This window comes from Cinclus cinclus, chromosome 8 (genome assembly GCF_963662255.1).
Source record: "Cinclus cinclus chromosome 8, bCinCin1.1, whole genome shotgun sequence".
Taxonomy (NCBI): domain Eukaryota; kingdom Metazoa; phylum Chordata; class Aves; order Passeriformes; family Cinclidae; genus Cinclus; species Cinclus cinclus.
The window spans coordinates 3,150,123-3,169,192 of NC_085053.1; the positions used below are offsets into that span (position 1 = coordinate 3,150,123).

The window sequence follows — 19,070 nt, forward strand, 5'->3', positions numbered from 1 at the left end:
ATCTGAAACCCAAAGGACTGTGCATGAAGTTACAAGTCTGCTTCTTCATTCCACAGCTACACTCTGGGATACATTACTTGCAAATAAGGCAAAACGGAAAAACAGCATAGCTTCCATGGCCTCAAAGAATTTATACAATGGCAACAAGCTAGCCTACAGCTAATTCACACTGCTAAACTGGGTCAGTGTTCCACCACTTAGCACTGCATACCTACGTGACATACGCAAAATGTTTTGCAAGACTACCCACAAGTTTAAAAATATCTGAACTCTGTGCGGAAACAGTATTTCCTCAAGACTTCAAAGTGCACGTATGATCATAATGATTACTCACAGTAATGTGAAATGGTATCACAAACACAGAGAACAGATTTAGTTAAAAGTGTAATTTCTGCTTGGACAACTGGGATGGCTGCACTTGCCACTTCTCTGATAGTGTGTAACAGTACATACGGCAGAACAGCTCACTCACCAGTTTGCCAGGCGAGGTAGAGGACTTGAAATCTTCAGAATAAGCCATTTCTTCATTAATTGCACTCTGAGCTGGGCTTTCTGGCTGTCCATGGCTCATGGGCTCTGATGGGACAGACTCGGCAGCTAGACTGCCAAGATCTTCTGGGATAGAGCTCTCACTATTCAGATGAGAGCAAGAAGGCACTGGAGACTCTTCCTCACTAGCTGTTTCTGAGATTTAATGAGAGAAAAAACAAAGCACATCAGAACTTGCACCATCTTATATGCAGAGGCTGAAGGCATAAGGTTGAAGGCAAACTTACTGTGCTGTCTGCAGATAAAGTAGTAACATGCTCATGTCAACTGTTCAGGTCAAACATTATTTCACTCCTCTAGACACTGAGGGTGAAATAATTAGCAAGAACAACCCTGTTTACCAAAGAAGTATGATTTAAAGCTATGATTTGTGTTCAAGAAACAACTGGACGTGACACCTAGTGCCCTGATCTAGTTGACAAGGCAGTATCAGTAAGATATTGGACTTTATGATCTCATGAGGCCTTTTCCAATCCAAGTGATTCTGTGCATCTGTGAAAACTGCCCAACAATCTTAGTGATTGCTGAATATCTAAAATAAAGAAGTTTTCAGGATATTCTAACATTTTCCAGACAACACACTCCTAAAAGATTATTAGGGAAACCTGTCCTTCCAGTTAACCATACAGAAGCAAGAGTCACTATTAGTCTGAAGAAGTAATGGAGGAGCATATAATCTGCAGGCCAGATCTTGGATTCAGAATTGATTGCTTCCTTTACAGTAGTTGCAGAAAACATTTTAATGTTATGATTTCATCATGAGTCTCTCAAATGGCAACAAACAAAATAATAATTTGGGTTTTCAATATTCCTGTTTACTAAATTCCGCAGGAGTCATGGCGTTACTGAGGCTGCCATGGAGAACTGTTCAGTGTTTGAGTAAAGGCTGGGGAGAAGGACTTTTCCTTCTGAAGCAGGGCTGTGCTCCAATGCTTTGTACAATTAATACAAAGCAAGGCTTTTCTCACTTACTGACAAGAATTTAGCATTTGTGCTGAATTTTTGTTCATTGGAACTTACTGACCCATACACCTCTCATCTTTAAAATGTCTTACAATGCCTAAAACCCACATGACTGCTTTCAGCATTAAGTGTAATAGGGCATTACTCTGAATTCCCTCTGCACATTCAAAGCATGTGTTGCCTACTTTCAGCAAAGTGGGGAAAAAAAGGAAAATAGATGTGTTTTAAGAACAATCTCTGAAATAATTTTCTCTCATTGCAATTCAGTTTCCTGTGCATCAGCATGATCCACTTCAGACAGAGCTGTAAAGTTGTAGCTTCCAACATCTGGGAATTCAATTTTTCCTCACAATAGCATCATTTATACTAATTACATCCTAGCATACTTCACCACAGCTACACATTTCAAACAGGTTGCATTAAAAATGGAGGGAAGAAAAAAATTCTTTCAAATTTTTGATAACACAGACAATGGCAAAGCAGGTCCTGACAGGAGCCATCCTCACCAATAGTACTAAAGCTAACAAGCAGAGACATTTGGCTAACTGCTGGGGAAAATGGTTATAACATAGTAAGTTCAGACTACCAACAAAAGATCATACCATAGTGCAGTATTTCTGCTTTGAAATATAGAAACACGGTTTAAAAATTGTATGTGGAAGTGACTGATGGGCTTATGCTGCACTGTTCACTTGGGAGGATACATAGGAAAGGAGAAACACACACTTAACTGTGGTGTAGAACAGGCAACAGAGTGCAGAAATCGAGACTCTAAGACTGTCCAGAAAACAACCAAAATATCAGAAAAGGAAACAACTGCAAACCTAAGCAATCCTTGTGTCAAATTATGCTTTACTCTTGTCATACACGTCACTTTCCCCAAGTTTCCATTACCTTTGGGCTCATTTCTCTGATCCCCCAGTTCTTTCTTGGCTATCTTGGTTTTGAGCAGCTCTTTGTCCCAGGCAGCCAGAGCCTGCTTTTCCATCCGCCGTATTTCTGCTTCCTCTGCATCCAGGCGGCGTTTCCACTCCAGCAGTTCCTCGGCGTGCTGTCGGCGCTGCATCAGCTTCTGCTCCCTCTTAGTGAGGAACCTGGCAGGCAGAGCACAGGACAATGGCAAACCAGCCAGCCACACTCTGAGCTCCCCACACCCAGATGCTCGATTGCCACCATTCCCAGAATTGCAGCTGTTCAGTTTTCTAGGATAACATCCACAATAATTGCTATCTCCCAGGCTGCTGATGTGCTGCTGCAAAAACCCCACGAGTAGATAAGGGTTCTTTTCTCTGTAGGAAGTAATGTCTGCACCATACTGTAAACAGGCTGTTTACACTTTAAAAAATCTTCAAAATCATTAAAAGTGCAACAAACTATGTGCTAAACTGAATTGAAAAAGTTCCCAATTTCAGGACATGATAAGTACCTGTGGTATTAAACTGGAACCTTCTAGAAAGCCATGAACATTTGAAAAAATGAACTTTTTCTTTTTTGCTAAGACCAATGACAGAAAAATGGTAACCTCGGTTGCCCCATGGTTTTTTCCAAGCATGTTATTATAAGAGAAGGTGATTCTATATTAATAGTCCTCCTGGAGTTTTAATCCTTCTTCCTTTAAGCATCATCTCTATGGACTGGCACACTTGGAATGTTAATTATGAGCTGACAGCATCAAGAGAATAATGATACTGGACTGTTTCTTCCCAGCTACTAACATATCTGGCTGGTAGTTCAAGAAGAAATAAAAATTAAAGCTCATGCTCAAAATTCACAGGTATTTTCTCTCTGACAAAGAGCTCCTAAGTGATCCATGAAACCTTAGCACTGACAAAACTCTCACAGGATTTTGTAGGTATTAATAGGTTTGTGTGAACACACTTGTGCTCTTTGCCAGCTCCTGTCTCATTTCTGAGCACTGAAGTAACCATAGCACTTAACCTTTAAGACAGTAAATTGGAAGCAAGTTCAACATCAATTGCACAAACTTCCTCTGGCACGCCAAGTCTAGAGAAGAGTGTCTATCAATCCATTAATCTCCTACCCTGAAAGCTTTAAGATGCCACAGAATCACTCTGTAGAAAGTCCATTGTTTGCCAGCTAGGGAGTTTGCCTTTGGTACAGAAGTTGTGGTGTTGTGGAAGGCAGACTTCAAAGACTTGTGATATTTTGTTTTTGCAAATGTCCTTATAATTAACAAGCCATCCCAAGCACTTAGCATCAAAGTTTTTAAGCTGCAAAGCAGATAGTAATCTCATTTGTGCTTTTCAATCTCTCATGTTTCAAAAACCCCTTTTATTTACAGAGACTGGAATAGCCAAGTGACTAATGTTCAGGCCTTGCCTGCTAAGGGACATTTCTCATTTGCTCACTTGGTGTTTGTTCTGTTCCCTGGAAAAGTGAGCTGGCAGTTGATCAGAAAGGTTGATTCAGATAAGTCCTTCTCTAAGACAGATTTGGACAAAGGGAGCAAGTTATGATATGAAAAGTTTCAGAAGCCAGTTCGAGATGCTCACAATCCTCTTTCTGATAGTCAAAACAAGAGGAGGTGGTAAACAGAAGCACCTCAGAATCTCTGGAACATCTGCCATCTTCAAGCTGACAGATTCCATGATTTTGTGCACTATTCTATCACTTTCTATAGACAAACATCAAACATTATCTACACTTATGCAAAACTGACAGGCTGGTATCATTAAGAGAGCAAACTACCAACAGCAATTACGTTACAAACATGACAGGGACAGTCATGATAATGTTGTGTCTTTCACCAGCACTATCAGATCTATCCACTCTTACTCTCATTCACACATCAGTTCCAATTAGTCCAGCAGATCATGCATGTGGAACTCATTTCAGAGGTTGCAAAAAGCAACTTTTTCTTCTTTCTACTGTTTCATTTCATCAGAAAATTTTGCAGTTTACTGGATCTTGAGAGAGCCAAGTCCAGTTGAAATAAAAGGTAAGAGAAAGGCTAAAATAAATGGATTCTAAGGAGCAGGACTCCTTAAAAGCAGATGTCAAATGAATTAACCCAGAAGACCAAAAACAGGAGGAGAATTAATGAAATTGCCATGAAAATAATTACCACACAAGAACTACTTAATAAGAAAGGTAAGTCAACAGAAGCGATGGGAGAGAAAGAGGATTCCAACAAAAAACCCACAAGAGGAAGATCAAAGCAGCATGGCCAAAGACACAGACCCTTTCATAACCCTGGGGTTTTAAAGGCCAGAGCCACAAAATAGCAGATGCATTGCCTTAATATTTACTGCAGTCTAGAGGGTTCCAGTTGCAACACCAAGCGTACACATCTATCCTCAAAAGCAGAAAAAACAATTGCAAAAGCACATCTGGCATCTGTGCAGTTGGAAATGTGGGGGAGCAATGAGGAAGCAGCAGCACTCTGATTACAGCAGCATTCAAAGACTATTTCCCTGAGGCTAACATCACACATTTTATCCATGCATTTCAAATATTAGTTTTAACCTGCTGCTCTAAACTGTACTTGCACATTTTAAGGTATACTGACTATAAGCCCAAAGTGAGGTTTCAGCAGCTATTCTGAAGTAGCAACCAGACAGTGGGAGCAAAGTGAACTGTGTTTGCCACTCAGAATACAGTAGGAATAAGATTAGAATCCTGGAATGGTTTGGGCTGGAAAGGACATTAAAGATCATCTAGTTTTACCCCTCTACCATAGGCAGGGACTCCTTTTGCTAGACCAGGCTGCTCAAAGCCCCAGATGACCTGGCCTTGAACACTTCCAGGGATGGGACAGGTTGTTTCTCTGGGCAAACTGTGCCAGTGCTTCACCCATCTCACAGCAAAGAACTTCTTTCTTATATTTAATCTAGATCTACCCTCTCAGCCTAAAACCATTACCCCCTGCCCTATCACTACAGGCCCTGGTAAGTCTCTCTCCATTTTTCTCACAAACTCCCTGCATATGCTGAAAAGGCGCAATAAGATCTTCCTGGAGCCTTCTCTTCTCCAGACTGAACAAGCCCAACTTTCTTCATAGGAAAGGTGCTCCCTCTTATTTTTCTGTGGCTTCCTCTGGACCTGTTCCTACAGATTCATGCCCTTCTTGCACTGGGGACCCCAGAGCTGGACACAGGACTGCAGGTGGGGTCTCAACAGAGTGGAGTAGAGGGGTAGAACCACCTCCCTCGACCTGCTGTTTATCCATGCGGCCCAAAATAGAGGTGGTTTTCTGGGCTGCAAGTGCACACTGCAAGGTCATACCCAATTTTTGGTCCATCAGCATCTCCAAGTCCTTCTCTGAAGAACTGCTCTCAATCCATTCACTCCCTAGACTGAACTGATAGTGGGGATTGTCCTGACCCAGGTGCGGGGCCTTGCACTTGGCCTTGTTGACCTTCATGAGGGTCACACTGGCCCACTCCTCAAGCTTGTCCAGGTCCCTCTGGATGGCACCTCTTTCCTCCACCAAATCAACTGCACTGCTTTGCTTGGTGCTGAGGGTGGAGTGATCCCCCTGTCTATGTCATTGATAAAGATCTGGAAACAGCGAGGCAAGTGTTGAACACATCGACTGCTGAAGAACCTCTGGACTTTCTAGGACTGAACAGAGCATGCTCTATCAAAGAGTCTATCACTGGAGAAATATACAGTTACCTGACCAATTGGTTGTAGATATACAGCTGGAATTTGGGGTGGAGGTTGGGAAAACAGACACTGAGAGAGGCCCAGTGGTGAGACGTAAAGACAGAGAAGAAGTAGTGAACAGGAGAGCAGTGTCTACAAAATAAGGAGGAAGAGTTTAAAACTAAGATAGCAGTTAAGGCAGAAAGAATGAGAAAAGGATAGCATCTGGCAAAGAACTTTAAAATTAATTGCATTTAACATTGTATAGTTAATACCCAACATCTGCAGTACAAAAACTATACACTGTTATGCAGAAGTTTATAGAACATACACTTATAACACCTTGTTTTCTGTTAATGAAAGACAAGCTATTTTCTTTAAATTTCGGAGAGTTTTATTACTTTGATGTGGATTTCCACGTGCTCAGTTAACATATCTCAGCCTGACCTTTCTCGTGCTATTCTCTCAGAAGAGTGCACTGATGGTATTAAAGAGCATGCTGGTTTTGCAATATCAACAATTTGCTGGTCTGAAACTTTAAACACATTTTCTTCACGTGGCAAAACCTCAGTAAAATTATTTCTACAGTAAGGTAAGCCCCAGCGAAAGAGCAAAGAAAAAAAGAGATTAAATAATTTTCTTTAATAACATTAACAGTTCCAGGAGAAGTCCAAGATATACCCACCATTCAAATTCTAGCTGCTAATTGGGATTTTTTGCAACAAAGTACAGACTTGATCTCAGAATACTCAGTACTTTCATTTGAAGTACTAACTGCAGAAAGATAGTACCTACTGTTTCTTTAAAAAAATCTATATAACTTACAGCTCTGCTTAAAATGGTATTTCTTAAAAGTACTACCATTTTAAGCTAATTCCTAATGAATTATCAAATTTATAGAAAAATACCATGCTCTATTTAGCTCCATCAACTACAATGCAAGCTAAGAAGCACACTAAGGAAAAGCAAACGAAAATAAGCATTTAATCCATTACTGCACAGATTATCACTAATGCTGCATAGGCAAGGAAAGCCAGGGGAAAGTGGTTAATTCTCTTTGACAGAGCATGCTCCTGTTCACATGCAGGCTACACAGACTCATCAGTTACAATGAAAACAGAACTATTCTTTCATTCTGCTTTTAGCAGAAGACAAACAATAAAGCTGCCTCCTAAGTAAGGAAGCCAAAGGATTTCCACCTTGCTGTGGAATACAGCAAACCCAGCATAGCAGGCTTTCCCAGTTCCTTCCTCCAGTTCCATAGTATTTATCATTCAGCTTCTTCCCTTGAGCCCTATTTCCTACCCTGATTCCCCTCAAATGGCAGCTTGCTATCATTACACCCCAAACCAAACACTTTACTGTTACTTTTATGTGTTTTACAAATAAGGATATTTAAAAAAAAGATACCAAGTCAGCACTGTTTTTCAATTAATAAGCACTGCTATCACTATCAAAACATCTGCCAAAGGTGTGCAAAAACAGTACAAGAGGAAAATCAAGTTTTAGAGAATCATTTACGCTTATAAAAAATACTTCCTCCTTTGAACATATACAAAAAATCCAAGACTGCTAAAACCATAAAACCAAAAACACATGACCACACAGACCACACACAATTTCCACTTGTTCTTCTTAGAAGTAATTGTTCCATCTCAAATCCTGGTATCCAGCTTTTGAAAAGTATTCTCCAGTGAGCAATATTTCCAACTACATAAAATAATAATCAAATGATGACTAAAATATCTTTAAATGTAGAACATACTTTATATCTGCTACTATCCCTTGTAATATATGTCTTCATGCAATTGTAAATGTTGCTTAGAAATGAAGGTACTTTGAAAAAAAAAATCATTTTAAGAATAATATTGACAAAGACACTAGCTGATAAAAAGTGGCAAAGGATGTCTTGAATATACAAGTATATTTGTCATCTTTTTTATGATTAATACTGTATCTCAAAATTTGTAAGCTGCAGATAGTTTTTAATCACCATTTGAAATTTGTTGAATTTGTTTGTGGGGAAAAATAAGATTAAAGACTCTCTCTTAACAAAAAAATAAGATTAGAAGAAAAAAAATTATTTTCTTGAAACCCTAGAAGTCAGCATGGCCTACAACATACATGCTTTTCAAGTCCCCATCTTAAGGAATTTACCAGTCTCAAAAAATACTTTGAGAATTCGCCACTATGATGATGGGGTGGTTTTCGTACAACTTGGAATCCCAGGAGTTTAGTTTTGGAAATATGGCACCTCAGAAACTTTTCATTATCAGCGATTTGGGCTGTTCCATTTACCAGATGCCACCACAGGAGTCCAAATAAAACACCAACCAACTCAGGAGATACACAAAGGCCACGAAACTACAACATGTTTTGAGTTTTTCCTGCTTCTACCAAAGTCTTCCTTACTGCTGTTGTGTTTTATTTTCATCATGCTCCAATACATACACGGGTGGGAAATGTGCTTCTCAAATGACTGCAAGCAAACAGGCTTGCTAAGGAGTCAAGGATAGCTGACCTTTACATGGCATTGCTTGCTTTGGCATCTTTTATCCAGCTGTGTTTGGAGCCTCAACAAAAAACACATCCCAAAGATCACCCACATAGACTGAAGTGCAGGGACTGTCTTGGTTCTAAGCTCAAAAGAATTGTCTAAGAAAATATTATTTCTTGTGGCAACTGGCAGAAGCCAGACTTTCAAGGAATTAGTCTCGAATAAGAATGCAGGGCTCCAAACTAATGAGCACAAGCAGGTAAAGTGTTTAGGATGCTTTGTGCACACAAAGTAATTCCTACAATGAAAGTACATGGAAACAAGTTTTTATCTAAAACAACTTCATAGGTGAAATCAGAAGATTCATTTTAGGTTTTCAGACCCAGAAACTGCACACAGATTTTGTTATTTCCTCTGGAGCCTAACAAGCATTTTCAACATTTTTCCAACCTCTGAACCACGTATCTTCTCAGTTACCTATCACCTCCTTTAATAAAGAAAATATTTGAAGAATCCATCCTAGCTACTATTAATGCAAACAGAATTAAAATGCAGCAGTTGGATAATTAGATAGAAATCACACATATCTGACAACCTCAGTGTCTTTCTGTGAGATCTGAAACTCAGTTACTAGTTTTTGCCTAAGACAATTGTTGTTATAAGTTACGTTTCAACTCAAAATAAAAATTTGCACTGTAATTCTAAAGTCTCACTCCCTATACTTTTTTACTCTTTAAAGGTAAAAGGGGAGATACAAAATACAGGCACCATTTTGATAATCTGACTTCAGGTCTCTCATTGCAAGAGAAACTCTGACAGGACGTGCTGTGAAGACAGAACATATTCCTTGTACCTACAAACATCAACATCTCTTAAGATGATGTGCTTTTACCAACCCTATCATAAAGTACCGAGAATATTAAACCAAATCTTCTGTAATAAAACCTTGACCACATGATCTGCCAAAATGTTTGAATCTTAGTACCATGCAAGAACTGTAGCCTTTAAATTCTTATATTCAAAGATTAATATGTTTCTGTTCATGTTTCCAAACAGCTGTTTTTCAGGCCATTCAGATCAAAGTGTGATATCAACAACATCAATATTTCTGATGGTCACTTTTTAGTGCAGATGTGGGCCAAACCAACTTGTTCCATTAAAACAGCAAACTTATGTAAAAGGAAGAAAAAAAATATATATAGTTACTTTTCGTCCATTCTGCTGCGCATTTTTTTAAGTTTCTGCATAATGCTGCTGGTCTCACTGCTGGAGATGGAGACTGGGGAAGGGCTGCGTGTTTCTGCATCAGTTGGAAGTGGGCTGAAACCATTGCTCTGCTTGATGTCATCCTCACTGGGAAGCTCCTGCAATTAAAGGGTTAAAATAAAAGAGGCTTTAAAAGAATATTCCAAAATCCTTTAAAAATTAGGTTAATTTGTGTTAATTCATTTTGTAATCTCTAGATTACATGAAATACTGCTTCAGGTAAGTCTGTCCACTTGCAGATTTAACTTCATAACCTCATTTTTACTTGACACACAGCTTTTAGCACACTCTTTCTCACCATAATTTACGTTTTTCCCTAACTGTCGAGAACAAAAAGAAAACAAACAAACCAAGAAGCCACCCCCAAAGCAACAAACCACCAGAATTCAGTTACCCAAACAGGAAACCAATCCTTTCTACAGTACTACTATTAAACTTGTGTCTTCTCAAAATTTTGTAAGGAGGCAGCCAGCTACCAAAACCTCATATAACTACCTTGTAAAGTAGATGCAAGAAACTTAGCATAATTACATTAACACACACAGCAGGAAGTTTTGGGGTTAGGGCTTATATTTAGTACTTTGGGCCTGACAAATAATCAAACAGAAATCAAAGCCTGAGAGATCTAAGCATCAAAAAAAACCTCACATTCCCAAAGTCATTAGTTCAGCTTGAAAATGAACAAACACCATCTACTGTGCATTTAAAACATTCTGTAATTTCTCCAAAGGCATTTCCTTAAACGATGTTCTAAAGAAACTGATGACTTAAATTTTAGCTTTCATATTTTCCAGATTCTGTACTGCTTCAGTATGTAACTCTGAACTTCAAATAAAATGTTAGCAAGTTCTCTTCACAGCTCAGTCAGACAAAACAATCCTTTTCCAGCCCCAGAACCAAGGACACTGATGCAATTTCAGGCCCAAAATATATAAACTACAGTGAATTGAGAAGAGCAATCTGGGAGGATGGGACTTCATAGCCTGGAGCTGTATTGGACAATTAACCCCAATATGGAAATGAACCCAAACTTATAAAAGTGTGAAAACTTGCGACACACCGTCCATCTTGGGTGTAGCTATGGCCGGACTCTTGTACTGCCCAAGGTCTATCCTTTGAAGACCTTTTTAATAAATACCTACTTTATTCCTTTAATACTGCCTAGCTTCTGTTCTAGGTAGCCTCTTTAGGCATCAAAATTAAACATAAATTGCTGAGATAAAGGGGTAAGACTATTTCAGGCAGACAAAACTTCCAACTGATAGGTCAAATCTAGTAGTCTTCCATTCCTATAAACACTGAAGCTGCTTGGCTGAAGAGGGAAGACTCCAACTTCTGTGCTGAACACTCACCAGCTTGTTTTCTCCTGCAGACTTCAGTTTTTCCTGCAATTTCATTGTAGTCTGACGGATTCGCTCAATTTCTGCCTGCTGTTTAAGGATGAGCTGCCTCTCCTTCCGAGCGGCCTTGTTCGCCTCCTGGAGACGTTTAATTTCTGCCTTTTAGGTATAAAAGATTCAGCATAAGAACACTGACAGACCCCTCTCAAGAACACACTCAAAGCTGCCACAGTGCCCTTGCTATGGATTTGACATGACTGCAGTTACATGACGAAGGAACTAGGCTGAACTTCAGGAGCCAAGAACTGCAGATCAATTAATAATTCAGAGTCTCAGTCATGAGATTAGAGATAGAGAAGGACCCTTGAGAGCAACATGCTGAGTATGACTGAAATGCAATTAAAACTTACAGGTAAGAAATACTGCTGGTTCTCCATTCTTGTATTTACAGGTCTGAAATGGGTATACATGGCTTTCAACAGGACTTTCCCAGAGGGCAACCCTTACCTTTTCCTGCTGTAATCTCAGCAGCAGACCACGCTGCCTCTTTCGAATAGGAGGCATTTTATCATCCTCTCCCTTGTCTCGCAAATGCCTGCAAGTAGATTGAAAGGAAGAAGCATAAATGAAGCAATAAGATTACTTTATAATAATACATAATGATAAAGTAATATGAAAAAAAGGCACAGCAGGCCTTTCACTCTTTAAAGTGAAAAAAAAAAGTTTACTTTTCCTATTCTGCAGAAGGGTATACACCTTAATCCTTGGTATGCTCTATGATGGAATATTTTGCATGGTTTGGTCAGAAAGGTACAGTAAAAAGGCCAGTGCAGGTAATAGATCTCAGAAGAATGGGCAGAGGCTCTGTAGAGGTGGCACACTCACCATGTGAGAAACGCAGAAGGAAGAACACTTGGCTCACTACCTAATAATATTTTGTCAAATCCACAATAACAAGAAATTGTAAGAAAAGGTCTGCTGAACAAGGGTACTGTCATGCAGGGAAAATTGCTGATTACTAGTATCAGTGGATACTGCTGTTTACTAGTATTGGTGGGTACTTCAAGTGGACTTCAGGACAAAGCATATCTCGGACTGGAAACAAATCACTAAGTACAACATGCCAGATTCACAAAATGTGGCCTGAGTCAACTAAAATTACCTCAGATACACATCAAACAAAGAAAGATCAAACTGTTTGACACTTCTGTATCTTCCTGCCTAAAAATGTGTAGAGGAATGGTTGGCAACTACCTTCTCTAACTGACAACAGACATCTGCTCTTCTACTGTTTCAGTGAAATTCTTAATCAAATCACATTCAATGTAAATATCAAAGCACGTTATAAACTGGGTCCCATTCTTTCCAAGTCCCAGTAACAACTGTACAGAATACTGATGCCAGAAGATTAGTTCAACCATTAATACTTAATAAGGGAGTGGTAAGGGGGAAACAAAACCTTGAAAAATAGAAGGAAATGGTCAGTCAGCAGTTATATATATTCAGAGCTGCCTTACTTTTTCTGGTGTTCCAGCCAAGCCAGCTCAGCCTTGGTCTTCTCTTTGAGAGCCTTCTCCCGGAGCCGGAGGAGTGAGGACTGATGGGCTGCTCGCATTTCCTCCTCTTTCATGTACTGTCTTACCATCTCCATGGTAAACTTAGAGAAACTATCCTGCCCTCCTGAGAATGGCATGCTTAGCTCCTAAAAGGAAAGACAAAGTTGGCACAAAACCACAGAAATGCCATGGCTTTTTTTTCAATTACAAAGAGCATGTCTGTGTGTGTATATCCACAGATACACAAAAACAGATGCAGGAAGGGAAGTTGTTTTTTTCTCTCAGCTTTTTGCAGACCAGCTTTTTTTGCCCTGGGCTGTGTGACAGTTTTGGAAGGTCCCCACTTTCTCCAGAGCTGTGTGTTAGCACAGTTGGAGGGCTTAATCCACTGTGCTTTTAAAACCTACCTCAAGAAGTCACTCTTCCTAAGCCACAAGGTAGAGGCCTGGATGGACTGTTCCATAAGTCATCACATTTGTACAACAATGACATACAGCATGATTCACACATCTCTCTGTTTTGAGATGCTCAGGGAACCACAGGGAACAAAAGAACCCTCAACCCTGCAAACACGGCTAAGAACAGCTCACTTGAAGCTTATCAGCTTAACCATGTCAGCTCAGTTAATTTAATTTAACTTAAATATGGTTGCCTCATCTACCTTGATAGATGACAGAGCTGTTTTGTCTGGGGACACTTCCTCATCAGAATCATCACGACAGCCCCGCTTCTTCTCCAGATTATTTCTGCGATGACTCTCAGAGGGCAGCAAAGACCGAAAAGATTTTTCTTCAATCTCATCCTCTGTCATGGACTCATCAAATTTCAGGGAATACTCTGTTGCAACAGAACCGGAATCTGAGGGAGAAATCAGGGAAGCAGCTTTCACTCAGTTTTGCACCATGAATGCAATTTCAGTCTGTCTCATCTCACTAATGTTAAGGGGGTCAGAAAGACAGGGAGATAGCTAATGCAGAAAAATGGGTGTTTAGGAAAGAGTGATTTTGAGTTACAGGACATCTGTTATCCAGCTTCGAGCGATCTAACAGATCTGTGTACACAGGTATAAACACGTCTGGAGTTGCTGAAACATTTGGTGTTGTCCCTGAAGGTTCAGCATGTGAGCATCTGGCTAAACTAACATAGCAGAATCTCAAAGGTTCCCATCTCACTGTGCCATTCTCTGTTACCTCTTAAGAGACTACAATTCACCTTGGGTTCAGCTTTCTTTACACGCTTTCCCTCATTTATTTCAGAAATTCATTCTGAAACGGCACTACCATCATGTCTCCCTTCCCCTCACCACCTTCAGACCCACCACACACCAGCAGTACAGCCAACCTTTTTCATCTGGTAGGGATAAAACACTGTCACTGGGCAAGGAATCATCTGCAGCAGTCTGAGCCTCCTCTTCAATACTGCTGGCTGTCTTCTCACGACAGGGAAGCTTTTTCTCATTCTCCTTAGAAGATGGAACTGAAGGGCTCTCCTGGCGGCTGCTGGTACTACTGTGTTAACCAGAGATTATTTTTAAAAAAAAATACTTTCCACTTTTCAAAATCCTTACATTACATTACTACCATACACACCATGACTAACATCACAACAATAAACAATACGCAGAGGGCTTGATTTTGGTTTTAAAATGCAGTTTGGCTACTTTAAAATTCCAACTTTCATCAAACTGACTGCTGTTTTATTCTAGCTTAAAATCCATGTGGTCCGAAGGTATACACATCCTTTACCTGACGATGAGTAGTGATGATAAACAAATGCAAACAAATCCTTCAGATTTTAAAAGAATGAGTAAGCTAGAAACTTTGTTTTAGCAGTTAGAAAAATTACAGAGGACAACATTTTTCCAGTTCAAGATCAGAGAAGGGCAGTGAGAAACTTTATGGGACCTAACCATATCAGGTAAGTGAACAGGACACAGAAAGCTTCTTACCTATGATCATGAACCTTTGATCTTGAGGACTCAGAGTAACTATCAAACATTGGTGAATATGTCTGTTTTGAGTCACCTGTCTCCTCTTTACCTTGTGATATGGCACCAGACTCACATTTCCTGGAAATGAGAAGCATTTGGGGTAAAGCTGCATTGTCTTAAACATAGGAGTAATACAGTTTTTATTAGCATTCATCAGTTTACTAGAAGCAGTAACAACTAAAATTTCTGCTAAAAGATTTCTGAAAGCTTAAACTAGGTTAAATCATCCCACAAAACATTTCAATTACCCTTTTCTACTCTTTTAGGTAGCGTTTCACAGAACCAGTTAACATCACCTTTGGTGTATGCTATTAAGGGCATAAATATGGAATTCAAGCTCATCTTAAATGCTTACTTATTATGACATCTTAGCATTTTCTGCAAGAACAGGTGAAGCAAAACCTAAAAAATCTTATTTCCCCCTCCTCCCAAGATGTGAAACATTAAGTCAAACCTGTTTGTATCAGCTTGGGCCCTCAGCTGCTTCATGAACTCTGAATTGTTGTGCTGCCGTTGGTGGTCAAACAAGGTGGAGACTGCAGCAGCTGGGGCACTGACAGTGTCTGAGATCTGGGTCCGTGCTAACTCTGCCATCTGAGTATAGCAAAAAAACATGGGAATACAGTGAGCTCAGCAGCATCAAAATGCTTCTGGAAGAGAAAATAATCATTCTGGCAGGCAACTTAGTGATTTATAACAACTGTGTTAAGACATGGGGTTAAATTGGTTTGTAACCCTACATGTCAATTCTGGTGGTAAAGGTGCATACTGCTCTGTGAATACATATTCCTCCATACTCCATTCCTTTACACATATTAAATTACAGTGTACATTCAAAAATATTCCCAGCACATTGGTGACAGGTGTTTCCACTGCTGCATTCCAGTTAAAGCAAATGGCTGCTCAACTGAGTACCTGGAGTCACTTGCGAACTGAGATGGAAAAGCTACTCTGCTGACCCAGCATCAGTGATCAGGTCATCCCCATCAGCCTCTCCACCATCACTTCTTATGAGTATCATACTTCAAACTCCAATCAAGACCTGAAGAGATTAAAACCCTACACCAAATAAAAGCTGCCTTCTCTGTTTCTTCTCCATTGTTTCTTAACTGGTTCCTACCCACTTCAGCTCTAAAAACTACAAATGCTTCCTTGTCTTTATCCAAGACTTCACTACCTACTCTCAACAACCAATACACTGCATCCATTTGAGGTATCTGAGCTTTTTCTGCTCCTTTAACCCATTCTTGTCTACTCAAAAATTATTTAAACTTCACATATTTAGCAGAGCCCAGACAAACACACCAGTATTATTCAACAATTCCATTACTCATTATAAAACCAGCCTTGGTGAGCCCCAACATCTGCATGAGCTGTGAAGAAACAGTTCTGTTCACACTCATCAGCCTTTTGCACTCCATCCCATAATACAGACCCACAGCCACTGTGATTTCCAAACTATGATGGAATAAGAGCATTTCTTGGTTACTGTGCTCCTTAGCCATGTCTGAAGCAGCTTCTACATACACATACAGGGAACAAGAAGTATAATAACTGATATAAAAATCTGAAAACTAATAAATATTCTGCATAGTACAAGAGGAACAAAGAGAGATTCAAAACGAGGAAAGTTCAAACTCTGTACCAAGTCAAGAGCTTTGCTGAAGATTCTCCCTTCTCTTTTTTTTAATTTTATTTGTTGTTCTTCTACCTTCAGCAGTAAGCAAAACTGTAGTTCTCTGCTTTTGCAGTTTAATTTGCATATGAAACAGATATAGGATCAAACCGTGATGGAGAGCAACTCTTACAAACTAGAGGCTGTGTTCACTGTAATCAATCTATCCTGGAAGAACAAACTTCTTAAGAGTTCATTAACTGGAAGATCATAAGAATATGGAACAGGGACTTAAGGCTGATGATTGACTTCTATGTAAAAATGCCAGAGTAGCTCCTTTGAAGCCCTATCATTTATCGTGTTATGAAAGTGAAGAAGTTGTACCAAGAACGACACCAAACAGAAAATAACTTAAAAGGCAAGAAAGTATTCAAGTAACACTGCAATTAAAGCAGCTTTTCTCTTTCCCTAGGGCCTCACCTCACCGAGCTGGTGAGCTGCATCTGTAGAGAGCAGTGCAGGTTCTGCCTGTTCAGCTGCAGCCTTGCATGGGAACTCCTGTCCAGCCTCCTGCCGTGACTGGACCAGCTGCTGCAGTGACTCTGCATGGACCTACGCAGAAAACACAGAGAGCTCAGCTCTCCAAAACAGTCTGGCTATAATAACTACAGATTTATTTCTCAAGATCTAGCAGTAAAAAGTTCGAAATAGGCCCTTGAGAGTTTCTTTTAGCTATATTAAACCCTTCTGGCACTTCCATATGTTCACAGCTTCAAACTAAGGATACCTGTAGGCATGGATTCACTTACAACATTTTGCCTCTTACACACTCCATATTTCTGAAGGGCAGCCTTACCTGAGCTGCCTTCTGCCTTGCCTCTTCCAGCTGTCTCTGACTTTCTAATGCTTCTTGTTCAGCCTTGATTTTCCAAAGAGCCAAGTCCCGTTCATGGCGCTGCTGTTGTGCCTACAGATGAGGAACATAAGCTTTAACTGTGCAAGTTAAACATAAAGATGCTATTTTGCCTCAGCCACTGGTTGCAACTATCTCTTAGAGATCTGGATCTACTCTGCTCGGGTGTCTCTTCTGCTGAAACAGTTTTTAACCCACTGACTGTCTTCCATTTTAAGGCAATGCACATTCCCCTTATTATTCCACCACAGTGCAGAAAAAGAGTTCAGGAGATCAATTCAACAAACTAGAAGAAACAATCTTGCCAACATAGGGAAACTTCAACCAAAAATATTGTTTTTGTGGAATAAAACAAATCATCCAGCCCAAACAACTACACTGCATGGCACTGCAACTCAACATCAATCCCAGTAAACAATCATGCTTTTATCTGAGGAACACAACCAAAACAGTGATTCCAGCTAATGGTATATAAATGACACGTATTCCAGAGTAGCTACTTCCTTGGTATCAACTTAAAAAAAGAAAGATAACAGACATTAATCCTAAAAAATGGCCATTATCAGAAATGCCCTATCATGCCCATTACAATTTCTCTGCACTGCTAACAAAAGCTTAACCTGCCCTGACTTAATTTTCTTGCAAACAAGCAATTAAAAAAAAAAAAAAAAAAGTTAAGACAAAGAAGTGTTTTCCCATTACCTTGAGAATCTGAGCCAAAGAAACAGTCTCCTGCTGGGCAAGGGAAATGCCTCGTACTCGCTCCAGCTCCGAGAGCTGCCGCACGGACTCCTCGATAGCGCTCAGGTAGTTCAGCTCTGCTGACAGACGGTGCTGCAGCCCCGCAGGGGAGAAGCGCGTGCAGCCTGCAGGACAACACGCACTGCTCACCCTCACGCTTCAGCGTTCCACGTCTAAAACTCAAGGGAAAACGCTGCAGCTGCCCTGGCATCAGCAGAGATTTTACAAATACTCACCGCTTGCTGAGGCTGCTCCTGCTGCAGACCTGCTGGCTCCCAGGCCCATGTCAGGGAAGGCCACGTTTGGCCTGGGGCTGCACTGGGGGCTGCACCCTGGGGCTGCACCTCCAGAAAAGCCAGCAGGTGACTTGACTCTTTCTGCTGTATTGCCTACAGAATCCAACTGCAACATTTTTTGGGAGCCGGGAGATGGGGAAGAAGTTGGTGTCTTCTGGGGTCTTCCCTTGTCTGAGAAACTGACGGTGAAACAAAAACCAAAAGGAGTCAATAATTCTCCTAGTCCAGAATAATGGAATAACCTTGTTCTTCCATTCCTACACACAAACAGATCTGTGCAAAGGGCACAGTCTGCTCAGTTTGCACGGGCCCAGTCTGTCTTCAGGAAATGGCCTCACGAGATGGGCTTTGTCCCTAAACCCCAGTTCAAAGTTAAGTTTCTAGAGCACCTTGTTTTTCCCCATGTGTTAAGCCTAGTTTGCACATACACACACACACACACGATTTTTTTTTTTCAATAACACAGTATCTTCATATTCTACATGACCAGAGAAATGGTTTCAGTGCCTCCTGTTAGGAGGCTGATATGAGGAAGTCACAATGCAATCATCTGTACATGCATCTTAAAAAGTGAACAGTTTACTATCAGCATGGATGATAGTCTACATTAGGACAGGATAGGGTAGCATTTACTATCATCAATGGATGCAACTGATTGTGACAAGCCACTGCCCTGAGTCTTGACCTCTCTCCTAAAATGCAATGGAGACCAAAACTTGACTTGAACAATTTTTAA

The 19,070-nt window shown here is 40.3% G+C and overlaps 1 protein-coding gene across 3 annotated transcripts in view; it reads right to left on the reverse strand.

Annotated features, from left to right (window-relative positions):
* The window catches only part of CEP350 (centrosomal protein 350), a 70,190-nt gene that overhangs the window by 20,633 nt on the left and 30,487 nt on the right, over nt 1-19,070 (reverse strand). For 2 of the 3 annotated variants that reach the window (XM_062497845.1, XM_062497844.1), the window contains exons 16-29: nt 18,275-18,513; nt 18,000-18,163; nt 17,241-17,351; nt 16,865-16,996; nt 15,224-15,363; nt 14,728-14,847; nt 14,121-14,287; nt 13,441-13,637; nt 12,741-12,925; nt 11,731-11,818; nt 11,236-11,382; nt 9,824-9,981; nt 2,407-2,606; nt 473-684 (exon numbers count right to left, since the gene is read on the reverse strand). In XM_062497845.1, the coding sequence (XP_062353829.1) occupies nt 473-684; nt 2,407-2,606; nt 9,824-9,981; nt 11,236-11,382; nt 11,731-11,818; nt 12,741-12,925; nt 13,441-13,637; nt 14,121-14,287; nt 14,728-14,847; nt 15,224-15,363; nt 16,865-16,996; nt 17,241-17,351; nt 18,000-18,163; nt 18,275-18,513 (2,260 nt within the window). The remainder of the gene's footprint in view (nt 1-472; nt 685-2,406; nt 2,607-9,823; nt 9,982-11,235; nt 11,383-11,730; nt 11,819-12,740; nt 12,926-13,440; nt 13,638-14,120; nt 14,288-14,727; nt 14,848-15,223; nt 15,364-16,864; nt 16,997-17,240; nt 17,352-17,999; nt 18,164-18,274; nt 18,514-19,070) is intronic. The other variant, XM_062497846.1, reaches the window with a different exon arrangement.